This window comes from Nerophis lumbriciformis, linkage group LG03, assembly GCF_033978685.3.
Source record: "Nerophis lumbriciformis linkage group LG03, RoL_Nlum_v2.1, whole genome shotgun sequence".
Taxonomy (NCBI): Eukaryota; Metazoa; Chordata; class Actinopteri; order Syngnathiformes; family Syngnathidae; genus Nerophis; species Nerophis lumbriciformis.
Genome location: NC_084550.2, coordinates 9,713,169 through 9,736,168, shown reverse-complemented (window position 1 = coordinate 9,736,168; position 23,000 = coordinate 9,713,169). Strand labels below are relative to the sequence as shown.

At 39.9% G+C, this 23,000-nt stretch overlaps 1 protein-coding gene across 6 annotated transcripts in view; it reads right to left on the bottom strand.

Annotated features, from left to right (window-relative positions):
* Nucleotides 1–8,597: 8,597 nt before the first annotated feature.
* Nucleotides 8,598–23,000, bottom strand: part of LOC133578811 (uncharacterized) — a 180,012-nt gene continuing 165,609 nt past the window's right edge. For all 6 annotated transcript variants that reach the window (XR_009811881.1, XM_061933304.1, XM_061933319.1 and 3 more), the window contains one exon: nt 8,598–9,202. Coding sequence is in view for 5 of the 6 variants with exons in the window: in XM_061933304.1 (XP_061789288.1) it covers nt 9,172–9,202 (31 nt within the window). In the remaining variant the exon portion in view is untranslated. The remainder of the gene's footprint in view (nt 9,203–23,000) is intronic.

The following is a 23,000-nucleotide window of genomic DNA, read 5'->3' as shown; positions in this document are numbered from 1 at the left end:
ACAATAGAAAACACGTACTCATATAGTAGTACAGTTGGCACAGTACAGTAAACTGACAGTTAATATTTAAACATTTAACATGTGACATTATAACAATTTTGAACAGAAATAGTTCATGCACATTCAGATGAATTCTTCAAAATTACAATAACATTTTTTTTTGGCCGGGCTGTATTATATATATATATATATATATATATATATATATATATATATATATATATATATATATATATATATATATATATATATGTCTTAATAAGGTTATCCAAAAAATAGTGCTCGATACCGTAGTAGAGCGCAATATATGTATGTGTGGGGAAAAAAATCACAGGACTATTTCATCTCTACAGGCCTGTTTCATGAGGGGGGTACCCTCAATCGTCAGGAGATTTTTTTTGTGATTTTTTTCCCCACACATACATATATATATATATATATATATATATATAAATATATATACATATATATATATTCCTCGCACACTAATTTACTGAAAGAGCACGCACTTGGTGCAATGATGTCATGTTATCCATGGAAAAATGCATTTTTTGACCATATGATTTGCCTGAGCGGCTAGGAGACCCCGAGAGTAACAAGCGGTTGCCTTGTTGCCTTTCCATTTTTAGTATAAGTTTGCTGGGTTCAAGAAATGTAATGCCGAGCGCATATCATTATGTCAAGATAATGGCACTAGCATTTACTTCATTTAAGAATATTTTTCAACATATTGAGCAAAAAGCTCTCTTTTTTTTTCTACCAAGAAAGTGAGCATATACTTATTTTAAGGTATTTTTGGGTTCATTGAGGTTAGCTAATTGTTTTGGAAAGTCTTGACAAGCCACATTTTTTTGTTCTATTGGCAGATAATTTTGCTTAGTTCAAATAAAATACCCCTCATTTTTGTATTTTTTTTTTCTTGTTTTTGATCACTGACTTTTTGCAGTGTGACCCCTATGGTTTAGGAATGGGACGGCACTTCAAGTTCACATGTGAGTCAAAGCAGGTGCAGAGGTGGATAGTAACGCGCTACATTTACTCCGTTACATCTACTTGAGTAACTTTTGGGATAAATTGTACTTCTAAGAGTAGTTTTAATGCAACATACTTTTACTTTTACTTGAGTATATTTATAGAGAAGATACGCTACTTTTACTCCGCTACTTTTATCTACATTCAGCTCGCTACTAATTTTTATCGATCTGTTAATGCACGCTTTGTTTGTTCTGGTCTGTCAGACAGACCTTCATAGTGCCTGCGTTTCAACAAATACAGTCACTGGTGACGTTCACTCCGTTCCACCAATCAGATGCAGTCACTGGTGACGTTGGACCAATCAAACAGAGCCAGGGGTCACATGACCTGACTTAAACAAGTTGAAAAACTTATTGGGGTGTTACCATTTAGTGGTCAATTGTACGGAATATGTACTGTACTGTGCAATCTACTAATAAAAGTCTCAATCAATCAATCAAAAATGTGAAGGAAAAAAGACCCTTTTTTTTTTATTTCAACCGTACTTCCCGTCAAAAGCCTAAAGACTGACTGCACAGTTCCTGTCTTCACAATAAAAGTGCCGCTCCATCGCGCCTGCGCTTTTAAAATAAGAGTCTCCGAAAGCCAGCGCAAACAAGCTAGCAAGCTACGGAGTTTGCCGCCAATGTATTTCTTGTAAAGTGTATAAAAACGAATATGGAAGCTGGACAAATAAGATGCCAAAAACCAACCACTTTCATGTGGTATTAGACAGAAAGGAAGACTTTTTTCTCTCTTCCATTCGAAAATGTGGACGTTATCATCACCATACTTGCCAACCCTCCCGGATTTTCCGGGAGACTCCCGAAATTCAGCGCCTCTCCTGAAAACCTCCCGGGACAAATTTTCTCCCGAAAATCTCCCGAAATTCAACCCACAACATAAACAGCATACCTGCCCAATAACGTTATAACTGTAGAATGGAGGAGGGCGAGTTCTTGGTTTCTTATGTGGGTTTATTGTTAGGCAGTTTCATTAACGTCCTCCCAGCGCGGCAACAACACACAACAACAGCAGTCACGTTTTTGTATACTGTAAAGCAGTTCGTCTGCCGTAAACAGCAATGTTGTGACACTCTTAAACAGGACAATACTGCCATCTAGTGCATTTGATGAAAGCACTTTTGTGCATGCCACACAGAATGCATCATCAGAGGTGTTCAGCATGGTTCGAAAAATAGTGACAGAGAATAGAACAAGGATGGACAATTCAACCTTTAACTCAACAATGAGTAGATGAGTGTTATGTGTGTGTATGTGTAAATAAATTCAAGTATTTATTTTATATATATATATATAATCTAGGAAATACTTGACTTGGTGAATTCTAGCTGTAAATATACTCCTCCCCTTTTAGCCACGCCCCGACCACGCCCACCCCCCTCCCGAAATCGGAGGTCTCAAGGTTGGCAAGTATGATCATCACTACTGTCTGATTCCAATCAATGCAAGTCATCAGAATCAGGTAATACACCAACTTATATTCTTGTCTTCATGAAAGAAAGGAATCTATATGTGTTAAACATGCATGTATATTCATTAAAACACCTTTAACATGTGAACAAAAATGGCAAAATAAATAAATATAAATTATATACTGTATATATCAATGTATGTATGTATATATACATATATGATATGTGTGTGTATGTTACTCATGAGTTACTCAGTACTTGAATAGTTTTTTCACAACATACTTTTTACTTTTACTCAAGTAAATATTTGGGTGACTACTCCTTACTTTTACTTGAGTAATAAATCTCTAAAGTAACAGTACTCTTGAGTACAAATTCTGGCTACTCTACCCACCTCTGAGCAGGTGGCCAAATACTATTGGCAATATATTGTGTATTGTAAAGTTGGCGCCATATCTAGGCATCTCTGTCAATGTTGCAGACGGCCTCTTTAAGTGGAGGTACTGTTCTTCTTCTACTGTATTCCTATAAATGTACACAGAGCTCGGAGCTTTGGTAGAAGTTTTTATTATATGTTCCCAGAAAAGAATTGAAAACAACTGCATTCTTACATGACAACTGACATGTTTATATTCATTCGACAACTTATGTCAATGGAATAACAAAAGTGCATACTTTCCTCCAATATTTCTCTCACACACACACACTCACACACACACACACTCACAAAGCATGCACAAGTGACTGCAGAGACATTCAAAGGCTATGTTGCTAACTTAATGACCTCACAGTGATAGAAAGATAAAGTGTTGATTGGCGGCAGCAGCAGTATCTGTCACTCATGTGTGTACAGTAGAGTCCTTTACTGTATGTGTGTGTGTACTCCATGTTAATAGTGCACGTGAGATTGATAATTATCAGCATTAGTCAACAACAAAGCCGCTTGGTAAATATTCATAAATGGATTCCAATGAGCACCTTTCCCTTTTGACACTGTGCGTGTAAATGTGGGACCAATTTTTTTTAAATTATTTATTTATTTTTTTTACTGCTGCCAGTAGTCCGTTCATGCTAAGAGGCACGCTCGTGTTCCGTGTCCGGGAAAGCGACGTCACGGCAAGGAGGCAAGACAAGACGGCAAGCAGCCGTTGGTCCATTTGTCAAATGGCCAGACTTCTCTTCCTGTCGGACCTGAGAGGAAGAGACAATGTCAATGGAACTGGAAGTGACAACAGTGAGCTTGCAACAGTATATACACTAGAGATGCGCGGATAGGCAATTTATTTCATCCGCAACCGCGTCAGAAAGTCGTCAACCATCCGCCATCCACCCGATGTAACGTTTGATCAGAACTGCACCCGCCCGCCATCCGCCCGTTGTTATCTATCTAATATTAATTAAAAAAAAAAAAAAGGGTGAAAACTACGCGAATTGCACCTTGTGCAGACAAGATTTTTCGATCGGACACGGAGGAATTAGCGATGTAAAAGACCACGTTGGGACAAAAAAACACAAGTCTAATGCCGTTGCTAGCGATACAAGTGGAAAACTTTCAACGTTTTTCGTCGCCCAAACAGATTCTTTGGATGTGATAAATGCCGAAGTTTTATTTACGGAGGCAATAATTGAGCATGGACTTCCAATCGCACTGGCTGATCACATGGGACAGTTAATAATGTAATGCAACCTTTAAAAATCATTACGCGGTGATCGCGATCCCAAAAATAAACTTTTCTTGCATGATAATGTCCAGAAAAATTCGCTTTATATTACTATAGAGTCCTTTTAACGAATGAGTTTGATGGTTTATCACAAACCTTAAATGAAATTCCATGGCCACCGTCCTGCTCTCTATATCAACCAGGGTGAGCCCCACCCCTTTCGTGAGCGCACTGAGCGCGGAGTGACCCCTTTTACGCGCCCCCGGCAACAGGGGTGGCAAGCAGGTAAGCTGCGCGGGCGGAGCGCGCGGAGTGACCCATGTTACGAGCCCCCGGCCACGGGGGTGGCGGGCAGGTAAGCTGCTTACCTGCTGCGCGTGACGCCGGCCGCGGCGAAAGCGGACGAGGCGGGGTGTCGGTGCGGTGGGCGCGGTAGTGACCCTGGACGTGCGTCGGGCCCTTCTCGCGGATCGCCTCAGCTACGGCTCCCGGTGGGGCCCTCTCGGGGGAAGGGGCCTCGGTCCCGGACCCCGGCGAGGCGTCCCTTCTCCGCTCCGTAAAAGTGTCCATCTCTTTTTTTTTTTTCTTCTGTTGTGGCATATGCTGCAGGTGCCTGCTCGTTTTTCGTATGTGGGTAACAACATTTAACTATGTATATATAATTCCCAATTGGTTTAACTGCCACCCGCAAAAAAAAATAAAAAATAAAAAATAAAAAAAATATCTAATTAATCCGCCCGACCCGACCCGCGAGCGGATAAAATCTTATTTTTTTTAATTTCATCCGCCCGATCCGCGGATAATCCGCGGACTCCGCGGTTGTGTCCGCAAACCGCGCATCTCTAATATACACTGCAAAAAGTCAGTGTTCAAAAACAAGAAAAAGAAAAAAAATACAAAAATGAGGGGTATTTTATTTGAACTAAGCAAAATTATCTGCCAATAGAACAAGAAAATTCGGCTTGTCGAGACTTTCCAAAACAAGTCAAATTAAAGCTGCAAGCAGCGATGGACGGGACCGACTTTGACGGCACATAAAATCCAAACCGGAGCAGTAATTAAAACTCTTTGGTCAACTTTCAATCAGAAGGGTTCAATCTCTTCTTGTGCTAGTTTGAAGCTGACATGACAAACGCGCTCAGAGGAGATAATGTTTGAAAAAAGGTCACCGTTTTTTTTTTTACAAAACTTTTGTTTTGAAGGGGGAATTGCAAACTTCCTGTTGATTTTTGCTTTATGAAATGTAGGTCTAAGTTAGACCACAGCTCTAACCTCCATAGCTCTAACAACCACAGCTCTAACAACCACAGCTCTAACCATCATAGCCCTAACCATCATAGTTCTAGCAACCACAGCTCTAACCTCCATAGCTCTAACCACCACAGTGCTAACCATCATAGCCCTAACCATCATAGTTCTAGCAACCACAGCTCTAACCTCCATAGCTCTAACCTCCATAGCTCTAACCACCACAGCTCTAACCATCATAGCCCTAGCAACCACAGCTCTAACCTCCATAGCAAGTAAAATTAGCTAACCTCAATGAACCCAAAAATACCTTCAAATAAGTATATTCTCACTAATAACAAGTGCACTTTTCTTGGTAGGAAAAAAAAAAAAAAGAGACCTTTTTGCTCAATATGTTGAAAAATATTAAGTAAATGCTAGTGCCATTATCTTGACATAATGATATGCGCTCGGCATTACATTTCTTGAAACCAGCAAACTTATACTAAAATAGTTTATTGTTCTTAATGGAAAGGTAACAAGGCAAGCGCTTGTTACTCTCGGGGTCTCCTAGCCGCTCAGGCAAATCATATTGTCTAAAAATGCATTTTTCCATGGATAACATGACATCATCGCGCCAAGTGCGTGCTCTTTCAGTCAATTAGTGCGCATATATACACCCGGGCCCCCAAAATTGTTTTAATTGTAATTTTGAGGAATTTATCTGAATTAACTACCGTATATTACCAAATAAACGCCCTTGGGCAAATAACCGCCCATGTCCTAATAGCCGCCCGGGGTCTGACCCCATTTTGTGAATTAACCGCTTCTTTCTAATAACCGCCTATGTCCGAATAGCCGCCCATGGGCTGTTATTTGCATAATTTAGATTAAAATGCTACTGGGGTTGCGTTTGCTGCAGTATTATTGTTTTGATGGTTTTATGGAGTACTTGGTACTGTAGCCTTTATTTTATTTAAGTGACAGTATTATTGTTCTGTTTTGATGGTGGGTTTTATACTTGAGTACTTGGTACCATCATTTTATTTGTCCCGGTAGGCTGCTTTATTTAAAAAGTTTATTTATTTTTAGTATTGGTATTCTATTTGACAATTGTGGCACTACTGCCATGTTGAGGCCTTGTTGATCTCTTGTCTTTTGATAGCCTACCTCATGTTGATCTCTTCTTTTTTTGTTTGTATGTTTACAATAGCTTTTGCATTTAAAGTTTTTTGTGCGAAAAAAAAAATAAAATACTGGACAGTAACCATTGTAACCAAATAATAGGCTGGTGCAAAAATTAATAAAAGCCTTGTGCAAATAACCGCCTGCTTCTTTTAAACGCCTGTCTCCAAAATCGATTTTGTGAAATAAACGCCCGGGCTACTATTTGGTAATATACGGTATTTCTGTTCAAAATTGTTAGAAATGTTAAATGTTTAAATATTAACTGTCAGTTTACTGTACTGTGCCAACTGTACTACTATATGAGTACGTGTTTTCTATTGTTTCATTGAAAATAAAACAGCAAAGTCCATTTGGCTGTCATCTGGTTTAATTATGAGACACATTTGTGTCAAAGTCATGATTTTTTTTTTTCATGCCTGAAGTAAATGATAAATAAATAAATGATAAATGGGTTGTACTTGTATAGCGCTTTTCTACCTTCAAGGTACTCAAAGCGCTTTGACACTACTTCCACATTTACCCATTCACACACACATTCACACACTGATGGAGGGAGCTGCCATGCAAGGCGCTAACCAGCAGCCATCAGGAGCAAGGGTGAAGTGTCTTGCTCAGGACACAACGGACATGACGAGGTTGGTACTAGGTGGGGATTGAACCAGGGACCCTCGGGTCGCGCACGGCCACTCTTCCACTGCGCCACGCCAGTAAGCAAGTAAGCAAGTAAGAAATTATTACTTTAAAAGAGTAGTTTTATACTTGTGAGTGTTGATGACACAGCTTTGCAACAGTTGATATTCTAGTTTCAAGCATGTTTTACTCATCAAATCTCAGCAACAAGCTGTAATATCTTACTGAGATCATTTAGGACCAAAACCCTTAAAACAAGTAAAACACTCCAACATAAAATCTGCTTAGTGAGAAGAATTTTCTTATCAGACGGAAAATAAGCAAATATCACCCTTATTTGAGATATTTCATCTTACTTAGATTTCAGTTTTTACAGTGCACCTGGAAACGAACCATAATCGTTGCAAAGCTGTGTCATCAACACTCACAAGTATAAAAATGCTTTTTCAAAGTAAACATTTCTTAAAAAATAAAAAAATCATGACTTTGACACAATCGTGTCTCACAATTAAAACAGATGACAGCCAAATTGACTTTGCTGTTTTATTTTCAATGAAACAATAGAAAACACGTACTCATATAGTAGTACAGTTGGCACAGTACAGTAAACTGACAGTTAATATTTAAACATTTAACATGTGACATGTCTAACAATTTTGAACAGAAATAGTTCATGCACATTCAGGTAAATTCCTCAAAATTACAATAAAAAAAAAATTTGGCCGGGGGCCGGGCTGTATATATGCGCACTAATTGACTGAAAGAGCGATGATGTCATGTTATCCATGGAAAAATGCATTTTTAGACAATATGATTTGCCTGAGCGGCTAGGAGACCCCGAGAGTAACAAGCGCTTGCCTTGTTGCCTTTCCATTAAGAACAATAAATTCGTTTTTAGTATAAGTTTGCTGGTTTCAAGAAATGTAATGCAGAGCGCATATCATTATGTCAAGATAATGGCACTAGCATTTACTTCATTTAAGAATATTTTTCAACATATTGAGCAAAAAGGTCTATTTTTTTTTCTACCAAGAAAGTGAGAATATACTTATTTTAAGGTATTTTTGGGTTCATTGAGGTTAGCTAATTGTTTTGGAAAGTCTTGACAAGCCACATTTTTTTTGTTCTATTGGCAGATAATTTTGCTTAGTTCAAATAAAACACCCCTCATTTTTGTATTTTTTTAATTCATTTTTTTGAACAGACTTTTTGCAGTGTGACCCCTATGGGTTAGGAATGGGACGGCACTTCAAGTTCATATGTGAGTCAAAGCAGGTGGCCAAATACTATTGGCAATATATTGTTTATTGTAAAGTTGGCGCCATATCTAGGCATCTCTGTCAATGTTGTAGACGGCCTCTTTTAGTGGAGGTACTGTTCTTGTTCTACTGTATTCCTATAAATGTACACAGAGCTCGGAGCTTTGGTAGAAGTTTTTATTATATGTTCCCAGAAAAGAATTGAAAACAACTGCATTCTTACATGACAACTGACATGTTTATATTCATTCGACAACTTATGTCAATGGAATAACAAAAGTGCATACTTTCCTCCAATATTTCTCTCACACACACACACTCACAAAGCATGCACAAGTGACTGCAGAGACATTCAAAGGCTATGTTGCTAACTTAATGACCTCACAGTGATAGAAAGATAAAGTGTTGATTGGCAGCAGCAGCAGTATCTGTCACTCATGTGTGTACAGTAGAGTCCTTTACTGTATGTGTGTGTGTACTCCATGTTAATAGTGCACGTGAGATTGATAATTATCAGCATTAGTCAACAACAAAGCCGCTTGGTAAATATTCATAAATGGATTCCAATGAGCACCTTTCCCTTTTGACACTGTGCGTGTAAATGTGGGACCAATTTTTTTTAATTATTATTATTATTTTTTTTTACTGCTGCCAGTAGTCCGTTCATGCTAAGAGGCACGCTCGTGTTCCGTGTCCGGGAAAGCGACGTCACGGCAAGGAGGCAAGACAAGACGGCAAGCAGCCGTTGGTCCATTTGTCAAATGGCCAGACTTCTCTTCCTGTCGGACCTGAGAGGAAGAGACAATGTCAATGGAACTGGAAGTGACAACAGTGAGCTTGCAACAGTATATACACTAGAGATGCGCGGATAGGCAATTTATCTCATCCGCAACCGCGTCAGAAAGTCGTCAACCATCCGCCATCCACCCGATGTAACGTTTGATCAGAACTGCATCCGCCCGCCATCCGCCCGTTGTTATATATCTAATATTAATAAAAAAAAAAAAAAAAGGGTGAAAACTACGCGAATTGCACCTTGTGCAGACAAGATTTTTCGATCGGACACGGAGGAATTAGCGATGTAAAAGACCACGTTGGGACAAAAAAACACAAGTCTAATGCCGTTGCTAGCGATACAAGTGGAAAACTTTCAACGTTTTTCGTCGCCCAAACAGATTCTTTGGATGTGATAAATGCCGAAGTTTTATTTACGGAGGCAATAATTGAGCATGGACTTCCAATTGCACTGGCTGATCACATGGGACAGTTAATAATGTAATGCAACCTTTAAAAATCATTACGCGGTGATCGCGATCCCAAAAATAAACTTTTCTTGCATGATAATGTCCAGAAAAATTCGCTTTATATTACTATAGAGTCCTTTTAACGAATGAGTTTGATGGTTTATCACAAACCTTAAATGAAATTCCATGGCCACTGTCCTGCTCTCTATATCAACCAGGGTGAGCCCCACCCCTTTCGTGAGCGCACTGAGCGCGGAGTGACCCCTTTTACGCGCCCCCGGCAACAGGGGTGGCAAGCAGGTAAGCTGCGCGGGCGGAGCGCGCGGAGTGACCCATGTTACGAGCCCCCGGCCACGGGGGTGGCGGGCAGGTAAGCTGCTTACCTGCTGCGCGTGACGCCGGCCGCGGCGAAAGCGGACGAGGCGGGGTGTCGGTGCGGTGGGCGCGGTAGTGACCCTGGACGTGCGTCAGGCCCTTCTCGCGGATCGCCTCAGCTACGGCTCCCGGTGGGGCCCTCTCGGGGGAAGGGGCCTCGGTCCCGGACCCCGGCGAGGCGTCCCTTCTCCGCTCCGTAAAAGTGTCCATCTCTTTTTCTTTTTTTTCTTCTGTTGTGGCATATGCTGCAGGTGCCTGCTCGTTTTTCGTATGTGGGTAACAACATTTAACTATGTATATATAATTCCCAATTGGTTTAACTGCCACCCGCAAAAAAAATAAATAAAATAAAAATAAAAAAAATATCTAATTAATCCGCCCGACCCGACCCGCGAGCGGATAAAATCTTATTTTTTTTAATTTCATCCGCCCGATCCGCGGATAATCCGCGGACTCCGCGGTTGTGTCCGCAAACCGCGCATCTCTAATATACACTGCAAAAAGTCAGTGTTCAAAAACAAGAAAAAGAAAAAAAATACAAAAATGAGGGGTATTTTATTTGAACTAAGCAAAATTATCTGCCAATAGAACAAGAAAATTCGGCTTGTCGAGACTTTCCAAAACAAGTCAAATTAAAGCTGCAAGCAGCGATGGACGGGACCGACTTTGACGGCACATAAAATCCAAACCGGAGCAGTAATTAAAACTCTTTGGTCAACTTTCAATCAGAAGGGTTCAATCTCTTCTTGTGCTAGTTTGAAGCTGACATGACAAACGCGCTCAGAGGAGATAATGTTTGAAAAAAGGTCACCGTTTTTTTACAAAACTTTTGTTTTGAAGGGGGAATTGCAAACTTCCTGTTGATTTTTGCTTTATGAAATGTAGGTCTAAGTTAGACCACAGCTCTAACCTCCATAGCTCTAACAACCACAGCTCTAACAACCACAGCTCTAACCATCATAGCCCTAACCATCATAGTTCTAGCAACCACAGCTCTAACCTCCATAGCTCTAACCACCACAGCGCTAACCATCATAGCCCTAACCATCATAGTTCTAGCAACCACAGCTCTAACCACCACAGCTCTAACCGTCATAGCCCTAACCATCATAGCCCTAGCAACCACAGCTCTAACCTCCATAGCAAGTAAAATTAGCTAACCTCAATGAACCCAAAAATACCTTCAAATAAGTATATTCTCACTAATAACAAGTGCACTTTTCTTGGTAGGAAAAAAAAAAAAAGAGACCTTTTTGCTCAATATGTTGAAAAATATTAAGTAAATGCTAGTGCCATTATCTTGACATAATGATATGCGCTTGACATTACATTTCTTGAAACCAGCAAACTTATACTAAAATAGTTTATTGTTCTTAATGGAAAGGTAACAAGGCAAGCGCTTGTTACTCTCGGGGTCTCCTAGCCGCTCAGGCAAATCATATGGTCTAAAAATGCATTTTTCCATGGATAACATGACATCATCGCGCCAAGTGCGTGCTCTTTCAGTCAATTAGTGCGCATATATACAGCCTGGCCCCGAAAATTGTTTTAATTGTAATTTTGAGGAATTTATCTGAATTAACTACCGTATATTACCAAATAAACGCCCTTGGGCAAATAACCGCCCATGTCCTAATAGCCGCCCGGGTTCTGACCCCATTTTGTGAATTAACCGCTTCTTTCTAATAACCGCCTATGTCCAAATAGCCGCCCATGGGCTGTTATTTGCATAATTTAGATTAAAATGCTACTGGGGTTGCGTTTGCTGCAGTATTATTGTTTTGATGGTTTTATGGAGTACTTGGTACTGTAGCCTTTATTTTATTTAAGTGACAGTTTTATTGTTCTGTTTTGATGGTGGGTTTTATACTTGAGTACTTGGTACCATCATTTTATTTTTCCCGGTAGGCTGCTTTATTTAAAAAGTGTATTTATTTTTAGTATTGGTATTCTATTTGACAATTGTTGCACTACTGCCATGTTGAGGCCTTGTTGATCTCTTGTCTTTTGATAGCCTACCTCATGTTGATCTCTTGTTTTTTTGTTTGTATGTTTACAATAGCTTTTGCATTTAAAGTTTTTTGTGCTGAAAAAAAAATAATAATACTGGACAGTAACCATTGTAACCAAATAATAGGCTGGTGCAAAAATTAATAAAAGCCTTGTGCAAATAACCGCCTGCTTCTTTTAAACGCCTGTCTCCAAAATCGATTTTGTGAAATAAACGCCCGGGCTACTATTTGGTGATATACGGTATTTCTGTTCAAAATTGTTAGAAATGTCACATGTTAAATGTTTAAATATTAACTGTCAGTTTACTGTACTGTGCCAACTGTACTACTATATGAGTACGTATTTTCTGTTGTTTCATTGTAAATAAAACAGCAAAGTCCATTTGGCTGTCATCTGTTTTAATTATGAGACACAATTGTGTCAAAATCATGATTTTTTTTTTTCATGCTTGAAATAAGAAATGATTACTTTAAAAAAGTAGTTTTATACTTGTGAGTGTTGATGACACAGCTTTGCAACAGTTGATATTCTAGTTTCAAGCATGTTTTACTCAATATAGGTCATCAAATCTCAGCAACAAGCTGTAATATCTTACTGAGATCATTTAGGACCAAAACCCTTAAAACAAGTAAAACACTCTAACATAAAATCTGCTTAGTGAGAAGAATTATCTTATCAGACGGAAAATAAGCAAATATCACCCTTATTTGAGATATTTCATCTTACTTAGATTTCACTTTTTGCAGTGCACCTGGAAACGAACCATAATCGTTGCAAAGCTGTGTCATCAACACTCACAAGTATAAAAATGCTTTTTCAAAGTAAAAATGTCTTAAAAAATAAAAAAATCAAGATTTTGACACAATTGTCTCATAATTAAAACGGATGACAGCCAAATGGACTTAGCGGTTTTATTTTCAATGAAACAATAGAAAACACGTACTCATATAGTAGTACAGTTGGCACAGTACAGTAAACTGACAGTTAATATTTAAACATTTAACATGTGACATGTCTAACAATTTTGAACAGAAATAGTTCATGCACATTCAGGTAAATTCCTCAAAATTACAATAAAAAATGTTTTGGCCGGGGGCCGGGCTGTATATATGCGCACTAATTGACTGAAAGAGCACGCACTTGGCGCGATGATGTCATGTTATCCATGGAAAAATGCATTTTTAGACCATATGATTGGCCTGAGCGGCTAGGAGACCCCGAGAGTAACAAGTGGTTGCCTTGTTGCCTTTCCATTAAGAACAATAAAGTAGTTTTTAGTATAAGTTTGCTGGTTTCAAGAAATGTAATGCCGAGCGCATATCATTATGTCAAGATAAAGGCACTAGCATTTACTTCATTGTTTTTTTTCAACATATTGAGCAAAAAGGTCTTATTTTTTTTTCTACCAAGAAAAGTGCACTTGTTATTAGTGAGAATATACTTATTTTAAGGTATTTTTGGGTTCATTGAGGTTAGCTAATTTTACTTGTTTTGGAAAGTCTCGACAAGCCGAATTTTCTTGTTCTATTGGCAGATAATTTTGCTTAGTTCAAATAAAATACCCCTCATTTTTCTTGTTTTTGAACAGACTTTTTGCAGTGTGGTCCTTCAAAATCCGACTCGTCATACAGATTTTGTCCGGTCGGTGCCAGATTTAAATCACAGATGGCCGATACCAAAATGTAGAAAAACTTCAGTTTGCTTCATAGTGTGGCAGCAAAGTTTGATCACTCGCTATGAACCACGGAATGCTAATTATAATGTAAGTCGGTGTTTTTCACCCTTTTCTGAGCCGAGGCACATTTTTTTCCCATTGAAAAAATTCTGAGGCACGCAACCAGCAGAAAACATTCAAAAATGAAACCTAGCAGCCGATATTGACAATAAAAAGTCGTTCTCGAAATTGTTGGATATGAATTCAAACCATAACCAAGCATGCATCACTATAGCTCTTGTCTCAATGTCGGTGTACTGTCACCACTTGTCACATCACGCCGTGACTTATTTGGAGGTTTTTTTTGGTGTTTTCTTGTGTGTAGTGTTTTAGTTCTTGTCTTACGCTCCTATTTTGTTGTTGATTGTCATGTCATGTACGGATGTACTTTGTGGACGCCGTCTGCAGCTCTACACACCGTAAGTCTTTGCTGTCGTCCAGCATTCTGTTTTTGTTTACTTTGCAGCTAGTTCAGTTTTAGCTTCCCTAAGCTTCAATGCCTTTTCTTAGCGGCACTCGCATTTTGTTTATTTTTGGTTTAAGCGTTAGATATGTCAGGCTTGTCCCTGACAGTTTGACTGTGTTTTAGTTTTTCCTCTGCGTTTGTCTTAGTTTTCCGTCAGCGCTTTGTATTTTGTCTTCTATTCCTAATTGTCTCCCTGAGTGCTGCTTCCCCTCAGCTGTGGCTGATTGGCACCTGGCCACACCTGGTGTCAATCAGCCAGCTGCTATTTAAACCTGCCTTCTCCTCCAGTCAGTGCTGGATTATTGTCATTGTCATTACTACCTGTCTTAACACTTGCCGTTGTAGCTCTGTCTACTTTTGTTTCACTCTGCTCAGGTCCTAGTTCCTTCGTGTCACAGTAAGTGTTTTTGTTTCTTATCCAAAGTTAGCCTCTGTGCTATTTTAGTTCATAACCAAGTTTGTTCTCCGCCTTGTGCGCGCCTTTTGTTGTTACCCTTTTGTTTGTTGTTTTGCCTTAGTGTTTAATTAAATCATGTTTTCTCGTACAATGCCTTCCGCCTTCTCTGCATCTTGGGGTTCGGCACCTACAAACACTGACAAGATACCTTTTTACCTGCAAACCATTGTCGTCGTTCCCGACATCTACAAAGCAATTAGCTACCTGCTGCCACCTACTGGTATAGAAGAGTATTACACGGTTACTCTGTCGAGCTCTAGACAGCGCAGACATTTACGGATTATAATTAGTGGTTTGCAAAAAATATTTTTAACCCAATTAGGTGAAATTAGACAATATCTGGTGTGCACAGTGGTTGGAAAACACTGCTGTAAATGTTGTAGTTACAGCAGGGAGTTTTAGTCACTTAAATTGCAAAAAAGGACAAAGCGTTAACTGGAAGGAGGCGATATTTGGAGTGTGGCTGTAACTCGATAACAGCGGAACTTTGATTTACAAACTCCTCAGTCAACATTCCCTCTGATTTGTCACGTGTCCGAGCAAACACAACAACTCCCTGAGCACACAGTGAGCAACATCAGACGTACACCGTGCGGCCATAACTGTCCCAAACCTGACTTAATAACAAGTTCCATTTTTATTCTAATAATCAAATGACCGCAGTCATTTCTATGAGATTACTTTCTAATATAAGTGATTTTGCGCACTTAAAGGCCTACTGAAACCCACTACTACCGACCACGCAGTCTGATAGTTTATGTATCAATGATGAAATCTTAACATTGCAACACATGCCAATACGGCCGGGTTAGCTTACTAAAGTGCAATTTTAATTTTCGCGCAAAATATCCTGCTGAAAACGTCTCGGTATGATGACGTCACGGATTGTGGAGGACATTTTGGGACAGCATGGTGGCCAGCTATTAAGTCGTCTGTTTTCATCGCAAAATTCCACAGTATTCTGGACATCTGTGTTGGTGAATCTTTTGCAATTTGTTCAATGAACAGTGGAGACAGCAAAGAAGAAAGCTGTAGGTGGGAAGCGGTGTATTGCGGGCGGCTGCAGCAACACAAAACACAGCCGGTGTTTCATTGTTTACATTCCCGGATGATGACAGTCAATCTTTACCATTGGCCTGTGGAGAATTGGGACAAAAGAGACTCTTACCAGGAGGACTTTGAGTTGGATGCGCAGACGCGGTACCGTGAGTACGCATGCAGCTGCGGCTTCCAAACATTTGATCGCTTGCCCGTACGTGCGTGCCGCTATGTGCATGTCACGTACGTAACTTTGGGGACTTTGGGGAAATATTTGTGCTGTATGAACTTTGGGGAGGTGAACGGTACTTTGGGCTGTGGGATTGAAGTGTGTTGTGCAGGTGTTTGAGTTGTATTGGCAGGTTGTATGGACGGGAGGGGAGAGGTGTTTGTTATGCGGGATTAATTTGTGGCATATTAAATATAAGCCTGGTTGTGTTGTGGCTAATAGAGTATATATATGTCTTGTGTTTATTTACTGTTTTAGTCATTCCCAGCTGAATATCAGGTCTCACCCGCCTCTCACAGCATCTTCCCTATCTGAATCGCTCCCACTGCCCTCTAGTCCTTCACTCTCACTTTCCTCATCCACAAATCTTTCATCCTCGCTCAAATTAATGGGGAAATCGTCGCTTTCTCGGTCCGAATCGCTCTCCCTGCTGGTGGCCATGATTGTAAACAATGTGCAGATGTGAGGAGCTCCACAACCTGTGACGTCACGCTACTCGTCTGCTACTTCCGGTACAGGCAAGGCTTTTTTTATCAGCGACCAAAAGTTGCGAACTTTATCGTCGATGTTCTCTACTAAATCCTTTCAGCAAAAATTATGGCAATATCGCGAAATGATCAAGTATGACACATAGAATGGACCTGCTATCCCCGTTTAAATAAGAAAATCGCATTTCAGTAGGCCTTTAAAATGAAAATAACACAAAAAATATTGGTAAAAAATCAACGTTTTGCTCTCCTTCTTTGTGAGTACCAGCAAGTTTTCTGTGGCTCATATGGCCCTTGTGCCACTTCCTGTTTTCGCAACTTGTGATTGGATACTCACTTGGGACACCCAAGTGAGTATCCGATCACAGCGTAAGGCCAGCTAGAAGGCCTTACTGACAACAACTCGTGATCTGATTGGCTGTTGCAACTGTCCATCAACTGTATGTGTCCGTTCACTTAAAGTGGAACATTATCACAATTTCAGAAGGGTTAAAACCATTAAAAATCAGTTTTTTTCAAAATTTTACCCATCACGCAATATCCCTAAAAAAAGCTTCAAAGTGCCTGATTTTAACCATCGTTATATACACACCCGTCCATTTTCCTGTGACGTCACACAGTGATGCCAACACAAACAAACATGGCGGCTAGAACAGCAAGCTATAGCGACATTAGCTCGGATTCAGACTCGGATTTCAGCGGCTTAAGCGATTCAACAGATTACGCATGTATTGAAACGGATGGTTGTAGTGTGGAGGCAGGTAGCGAAAACGAAATTGAAGAAGAAACCGAAGCTATTGAGCCATATCGGTTTGAACCGTATGCAAGCGAAACCGACAAACGACACGACAGCCAGCGACACGGGAGAAAGCGAGGACGAATTCGGCGATCGCCTTCTAACCAACGATTGGTATGTGTTTGTTTGGCATTAAAGGAAACTAACAACTATGAACTAGGTTTACAGCATATGAAATACATTTGGCAACAACATGCACTTTGAGAGTGCAGACAGCCCAATTTTCATCAATTAATATATTCTGTAGACATACCCTCATCCGCTCTCTTTTCCTGAAAGCTGATCTGTCCAGTCCAGTTGGAAATGCATCTGCTCCGAGTGTCGCAGGATATCCACACATTCTTGCCATCTCTGTCGTAGCATAGCTTTCGTCGGTAAAGTGTGCGGAACAAACGTCCAATTTCTTGCCACTTTCGCATCTTTGGGCCACTGGTGCAACTTGAATCCGTCCCTGTTCGTGTTGTTACACCCTCCGACAACACACCGACGAGGCATGATGTCTCCAAGGTACGGAAAACAGTCGAAAAAACGGAAAATAACAGCTGATTTGACTCGGTGTTTGTAATGTGATAAACGGTTTTCGCCTTGCATAGGAGAGATTTAACTTGCACTTACAGATGGAGCGACCAACTGTAGTTACTGACAGTGGTTTTCTGAAGTGTTCCTGAGCCCATGTGGTGATATCCTTTACACACTGATGTCACTTGTTGATGCAGTACAGCCTGAGGGATCGAAGGTCACGGGCTTAGCTGCTTACGTGCAGTGATTTCTCCAGATTCTCTGAACCCTTTGATGATATTACGGACCGTAGATGGTGAAATCCCTAAATTCCTTGCAATAGCTGGTTGAGAAAGGTTTTTCTTAAACTGTTCAACAATTTGCTCACGCATTTGTTGACAAAGTGGTGACCCTCGCCCCATCCTTGTTTGTGAATGACTGAGCATTTCATGGAATCTACTTTTATACCCAATCATGGCACCCACCTGTTCCCAATTTGCCTGTTCACCTGTGGGATGTTCCAAATAAGTGTTTGATGAGCATTCCTCAACTTTATCAGTATTTATTGCCACCTTTCCCAACTTCTTTGTCACGTGTTGCTGGCATCAAATTCTAAAGTTAATGATTATTTGCACAAAAAAAACGTTTATCAGTTTGAACATCAAATATGTTGTCTTTGTAGCATATTCAACTGAATATGGGTTGAAAATGATTTGCAAATCATTGAATTCCGTTTATATTTACATCTAACACAATTTCCCAACTCATATGGAAACGGGGTTTGTATATGTAAGCCCTCCACACAGCTTTCACATATACTTTTTGTCAAGTTCAAACACTGATGACATCTATTAAACAGACAAAGAAGCAAGGAATCAAACAGAGACAGAATTAAATTTGGCTCAATGAGGAGTAACGCGTGGACCTGCCCTTGTACAGTGTCCCACCACGCTCTGACGAAAGATTGTACGCCTCCTTTTTTATTTGGACTTTCCCTGATTGCATGACAACAGCCGTTTTTTAAAGGAAGGGGGGTCGTAAACAGCCGTCGCCTTTGGTTACAAAACAGTTCAAATAAAAGGTGCCTGGAGGGGGGGTCAGGTCCTGCTTCCTCTCCGCTTTGTAGATCTCGGGTCAAGACAAAATCTTCCTGTGGATTACAATAGCTCAAAGAAACCGACACCTTCATGTCGCTTCCCATCCTACACAGTAGTGGAAGTCACCTGAGTGGCTGCAGGATTAAGCAAAATGTATCTTCCTCTGCATGCACTTTAAAATGTTGCTATGGCGACTCAGCTGTTGGTGTTTTTCAACTAACTCATCAGCAATTTTAATGCCGACTCAGCAGTTTGCTCCGAGAGCGAATAATAGAAAGGCGTTTAATTCGCCAAAATTCGCCCATTTAGAGTTCGGAAATCGGTTAAAAAAATATATGGTCTTTTTTCTGCAACATCAAGGTATATATTGACGCTTACATAGGTCTGGTGATAATGTTCCCCTTTAAAGTGCAGAGTTGATTGTTGATTCATTGTTGATTCTGAAGGCTTCGGGGCAGATTTGGTACAGCATGGCAACATAAGCTAGCTGAATTCCGATTGGTTACAAACTGTAACCTAAAAACAACAGCGCTGGAAAGAGCATAATATGACATGAAGAGAATATGAATACTTTTAGATATTTAGGGAAAATTAAATAAATACTTTTATCTTTAATTATTATCATTATTTCTGGTTATGTTAGGCCAGCAGAGAAGGCACACCCACTGGTGGGGTCCCTGACCCAAGGCTTAAGCTTAGAGGTGACAGAGCTTTCGCCGTTGCTGCTCCCAAGGTCTGGAACGACCTACCCCTGAGTGTTAGACAAGCCTCCTCTCTTCCTGTTTTTAAATCTCTCTTAAAAACATACTTTTATTCCATGGCTTTTAACACTGAGTGATATCCATCCTGCAATGGCACCCTATAATACACCTGCTGTGAACCTGTTTTTATGTTTTTATTTATTCTATTTTAATTATTTATTTTTTATAGTGTTCTGTTTGTGTTGTGTTGTGTTTGCTCGGTACTCGTTTTATCTTTTAACCTGTTCATTGTACAGCACTTTGGCTACCCCTGTGGTAAATTTTAAATGTGCTTTATAAATAAAGTTGATTTGATTTGATTTCAACAAAATCCCTCATTTTCCACTTTTAATCAGCGTTTCAACGCTGCTGATTGGCATTCTCCAATTCCTTGAATACCTTTTTTTCCCTGTTTTATCCAGTCCAATTGCCTTTTCTCGCACGTCCTTTTACAACTTTTTTGCTTTCCCCATGACTCAGAATTCCGAAACGTCTGTGCAGCACTGGATGAAAGATGCAATGGTCTGTGAGAAGCCCAGAAACTCCCTAACCTTTGGCGCACACACAGGAATTACAAACAAACAGGTCACAGGTGAGGATACGAATCATCATTAGACATTCAAACCTGTTTGTCAACTTTTGTGCACGTTATCAGGTCAAAGTCACTGGGGTATGTAAACTTTTGATTCGGGTCTTTCTTTTGTCATTTTGATTTAAAGAGAGTAAACACAGTTGTTTTCCAATAAATAGCTTCACCCAACCATTAACCAGGAGTGGAAGAAAGGCTTTTGTGTTATCATTCATATTCTCTGAAGAATGGCCGATAAATCCTAAATTCTCCCAGGGTATGTGAATTTATGAGCACATGTGTGGGATCTGAGCCGAGGATGTCGTCGTGGCTTGTGCAGCCCTTTGAGACACTTGTGATTAAGGGCTATATAAATACATTTTGATTGACTGATGAATTGATATACAAATATATATAGTCAAATACTGACCATTTACCACGTTGAGCCAACTTGACTTGCAGTTGTAGGAACTTGCTAAAATACATTGAACCAACACCTTTTAAAGTTATCTCAACTTATATTTTCAATAGAGATGTCCGATAATGGCTTTTTTGCCGATATTTCCGATATTGTCCATCTCTTAATTAACGATACCGATATATACAGTCGTGGAATTAACACATTATTATGCCTAATTTTGTTGCGATGCCCCGCTGGATGCGTTAAACAATGCAACAAGGTTTTCCAAAATAAAGGGGGTATATTGTAGCGTCCCGGAAGAGTTAGTGCTGCAAGGGCTTCTGGGTATTTGTTCTGTTGTGTTTTGTGTTGTGTTACGGTGCGGATGTTCTCCCGAAATGTGTTTGTCATTCTTGTTTGGTGTGGGTTCACAGTGTGGCGCATATTTCTAACAGTGTTAAAGTTGTTTATACGGCCACCTTCAGTGTGACCTGTATGGCTGTTGACCAAGTATGCGTGCATTCACTTGTGTGTGTGAAAAGACGTAGATATTATGTGATTGGGCCGGCTTTAAGGTTTATTGGCGCTCTGTACTTCTCCCTACGTCCGTGTACACAGCGACGTTTTAAAAAGTCATGAATTTTACTTTTTGGAAACAGATACCGATAATTTTGAAACCGATACCGATAATTTCCGATATTACATTTTAAAGCATTTATTGGCCGATGATATCGGCAGTCCGATATTATCGGACATCTCTAATTTTCAAGTTCATCTTACATCAGACTAAATGTTGCATCAACCCATGTTTTAAAGTGTAAAATACATATGATATAAAACCCCAAAAGGGACAAGTGGTAGAAAATGGATGGATAATATATCAGTATATATTATATAATGTATATATATATATGTAAATATTACATATATGTTATATTTTATATTGCTACTATGGTACATTTTCAGTCTACTTACTACCTGCATTATCCTTTCCATCCTTACCCTTTTCATCCTTTGAAACTGAACTAATGTGTGGAACAATTTCCCTTGTGGATCAATAAACTTTGTCTAAGTCTAAGTTAACTCAGTCAAAGCAACAAGATGACCTGACTGGGTTAAGTTGAGTCAACATTTTTTTTTTTTTTTTTACAGTGAATGTTTTAAGAGCAGTACGGAGCAAACTGCTGAGTCGGCATTAAAATTGCTGATGAGTTAGTTGAAAAACACCAACTGCTGAGTCGCCATAGCAACATTTTAAAGTGCATGCAGAGGAAGATACATTTTGCTTTATCCTGCAGCCACTCAGGTGACTTCCACTACTGTGTAGGATGGGAAGCGACATGAAGGTGTCGGTTTCTTTGAGCTATTGTAATCCACAGGAAGATTTTGTCTTGACCCGAGATCTACAAAGCGGAGAGGAAGCAGGACCTGACCTTCCCTCCAGGCACCTTTTCTTTGAACTGTTTTGTAACCAAAGGCGACGGCTGTTTACGACCCCCCTTCCTTTAAAAAACGGCTGTTGTCATGTAATCAGGGAAAGTCCAAATAAAAAAGGAGGCGTACAATCTTTCGTCAGAGCGTGGTGGGACACTGTACAAGGGCAGGTCCGCGCGTTACTCCTCATTCAGCCAAATTTAATTCTGTCTCTGTTTGATTCCTTGCTTCTTTGTCTGTTTAATAGATGTCATCAGTGTTTGAACTTGACAAAAAGTATTTGTGATAGCTGTGTGGAGGGCTTACAAATACAAACCCCGTTTCCATATGAGTTGGGAAATTGTGTTAGATGTAAATATAAACGGAATACAATGATTTGCAAATCATTTTCAACCCATATTCAGTTGAATATGCTACAAAGACAACATATTTGATGTTCAAACTGATAAACATTTTTTTTTTGCAAATAATCATTAACTTTAGAATTTGATGCCAGCAACACGAGACAAAGAAGTTGGGAAAGGTGGCAATAAATACTGATAAAGTTGAGGAATGCTCATCAAACACTTATTTGGAACATCCCACAGGTGAACAGGCAAATTGGGAACAGGTGGGTGCCATGATTGGGTATAAAAGTAGATTCCATGAAATGCTCAGTCATTCACAAACAAGGATGGGGCGAGGGTCACCACTTTGTCAACAAATGCGTGAGCAAGTTGTTGAACAGTTTAAGAAAAACCTTTCTCAACCAGCTATTGCAAGGAATTTAGGGATTTCACCATCTACGGTCCGTAATATCATCAAAGGGTTCAGAGAATCTGGAGAAATCACTGCACGTAAGCAGCTAAGCCCGTGACCTTCGATCCCTCAGGCTGTACTGCATCAACAAGTGACATCAGTGTGTAAAGGATATCACCACATGGGCTCAGGAACACTTCAGAAAACCACTGTCAGTAACTACAGTTGGTCGCTCCATCTGTAAGTGCAAGTTAAAACTCTCCTATGCAAGGCGAAAACCGTTTATCAACA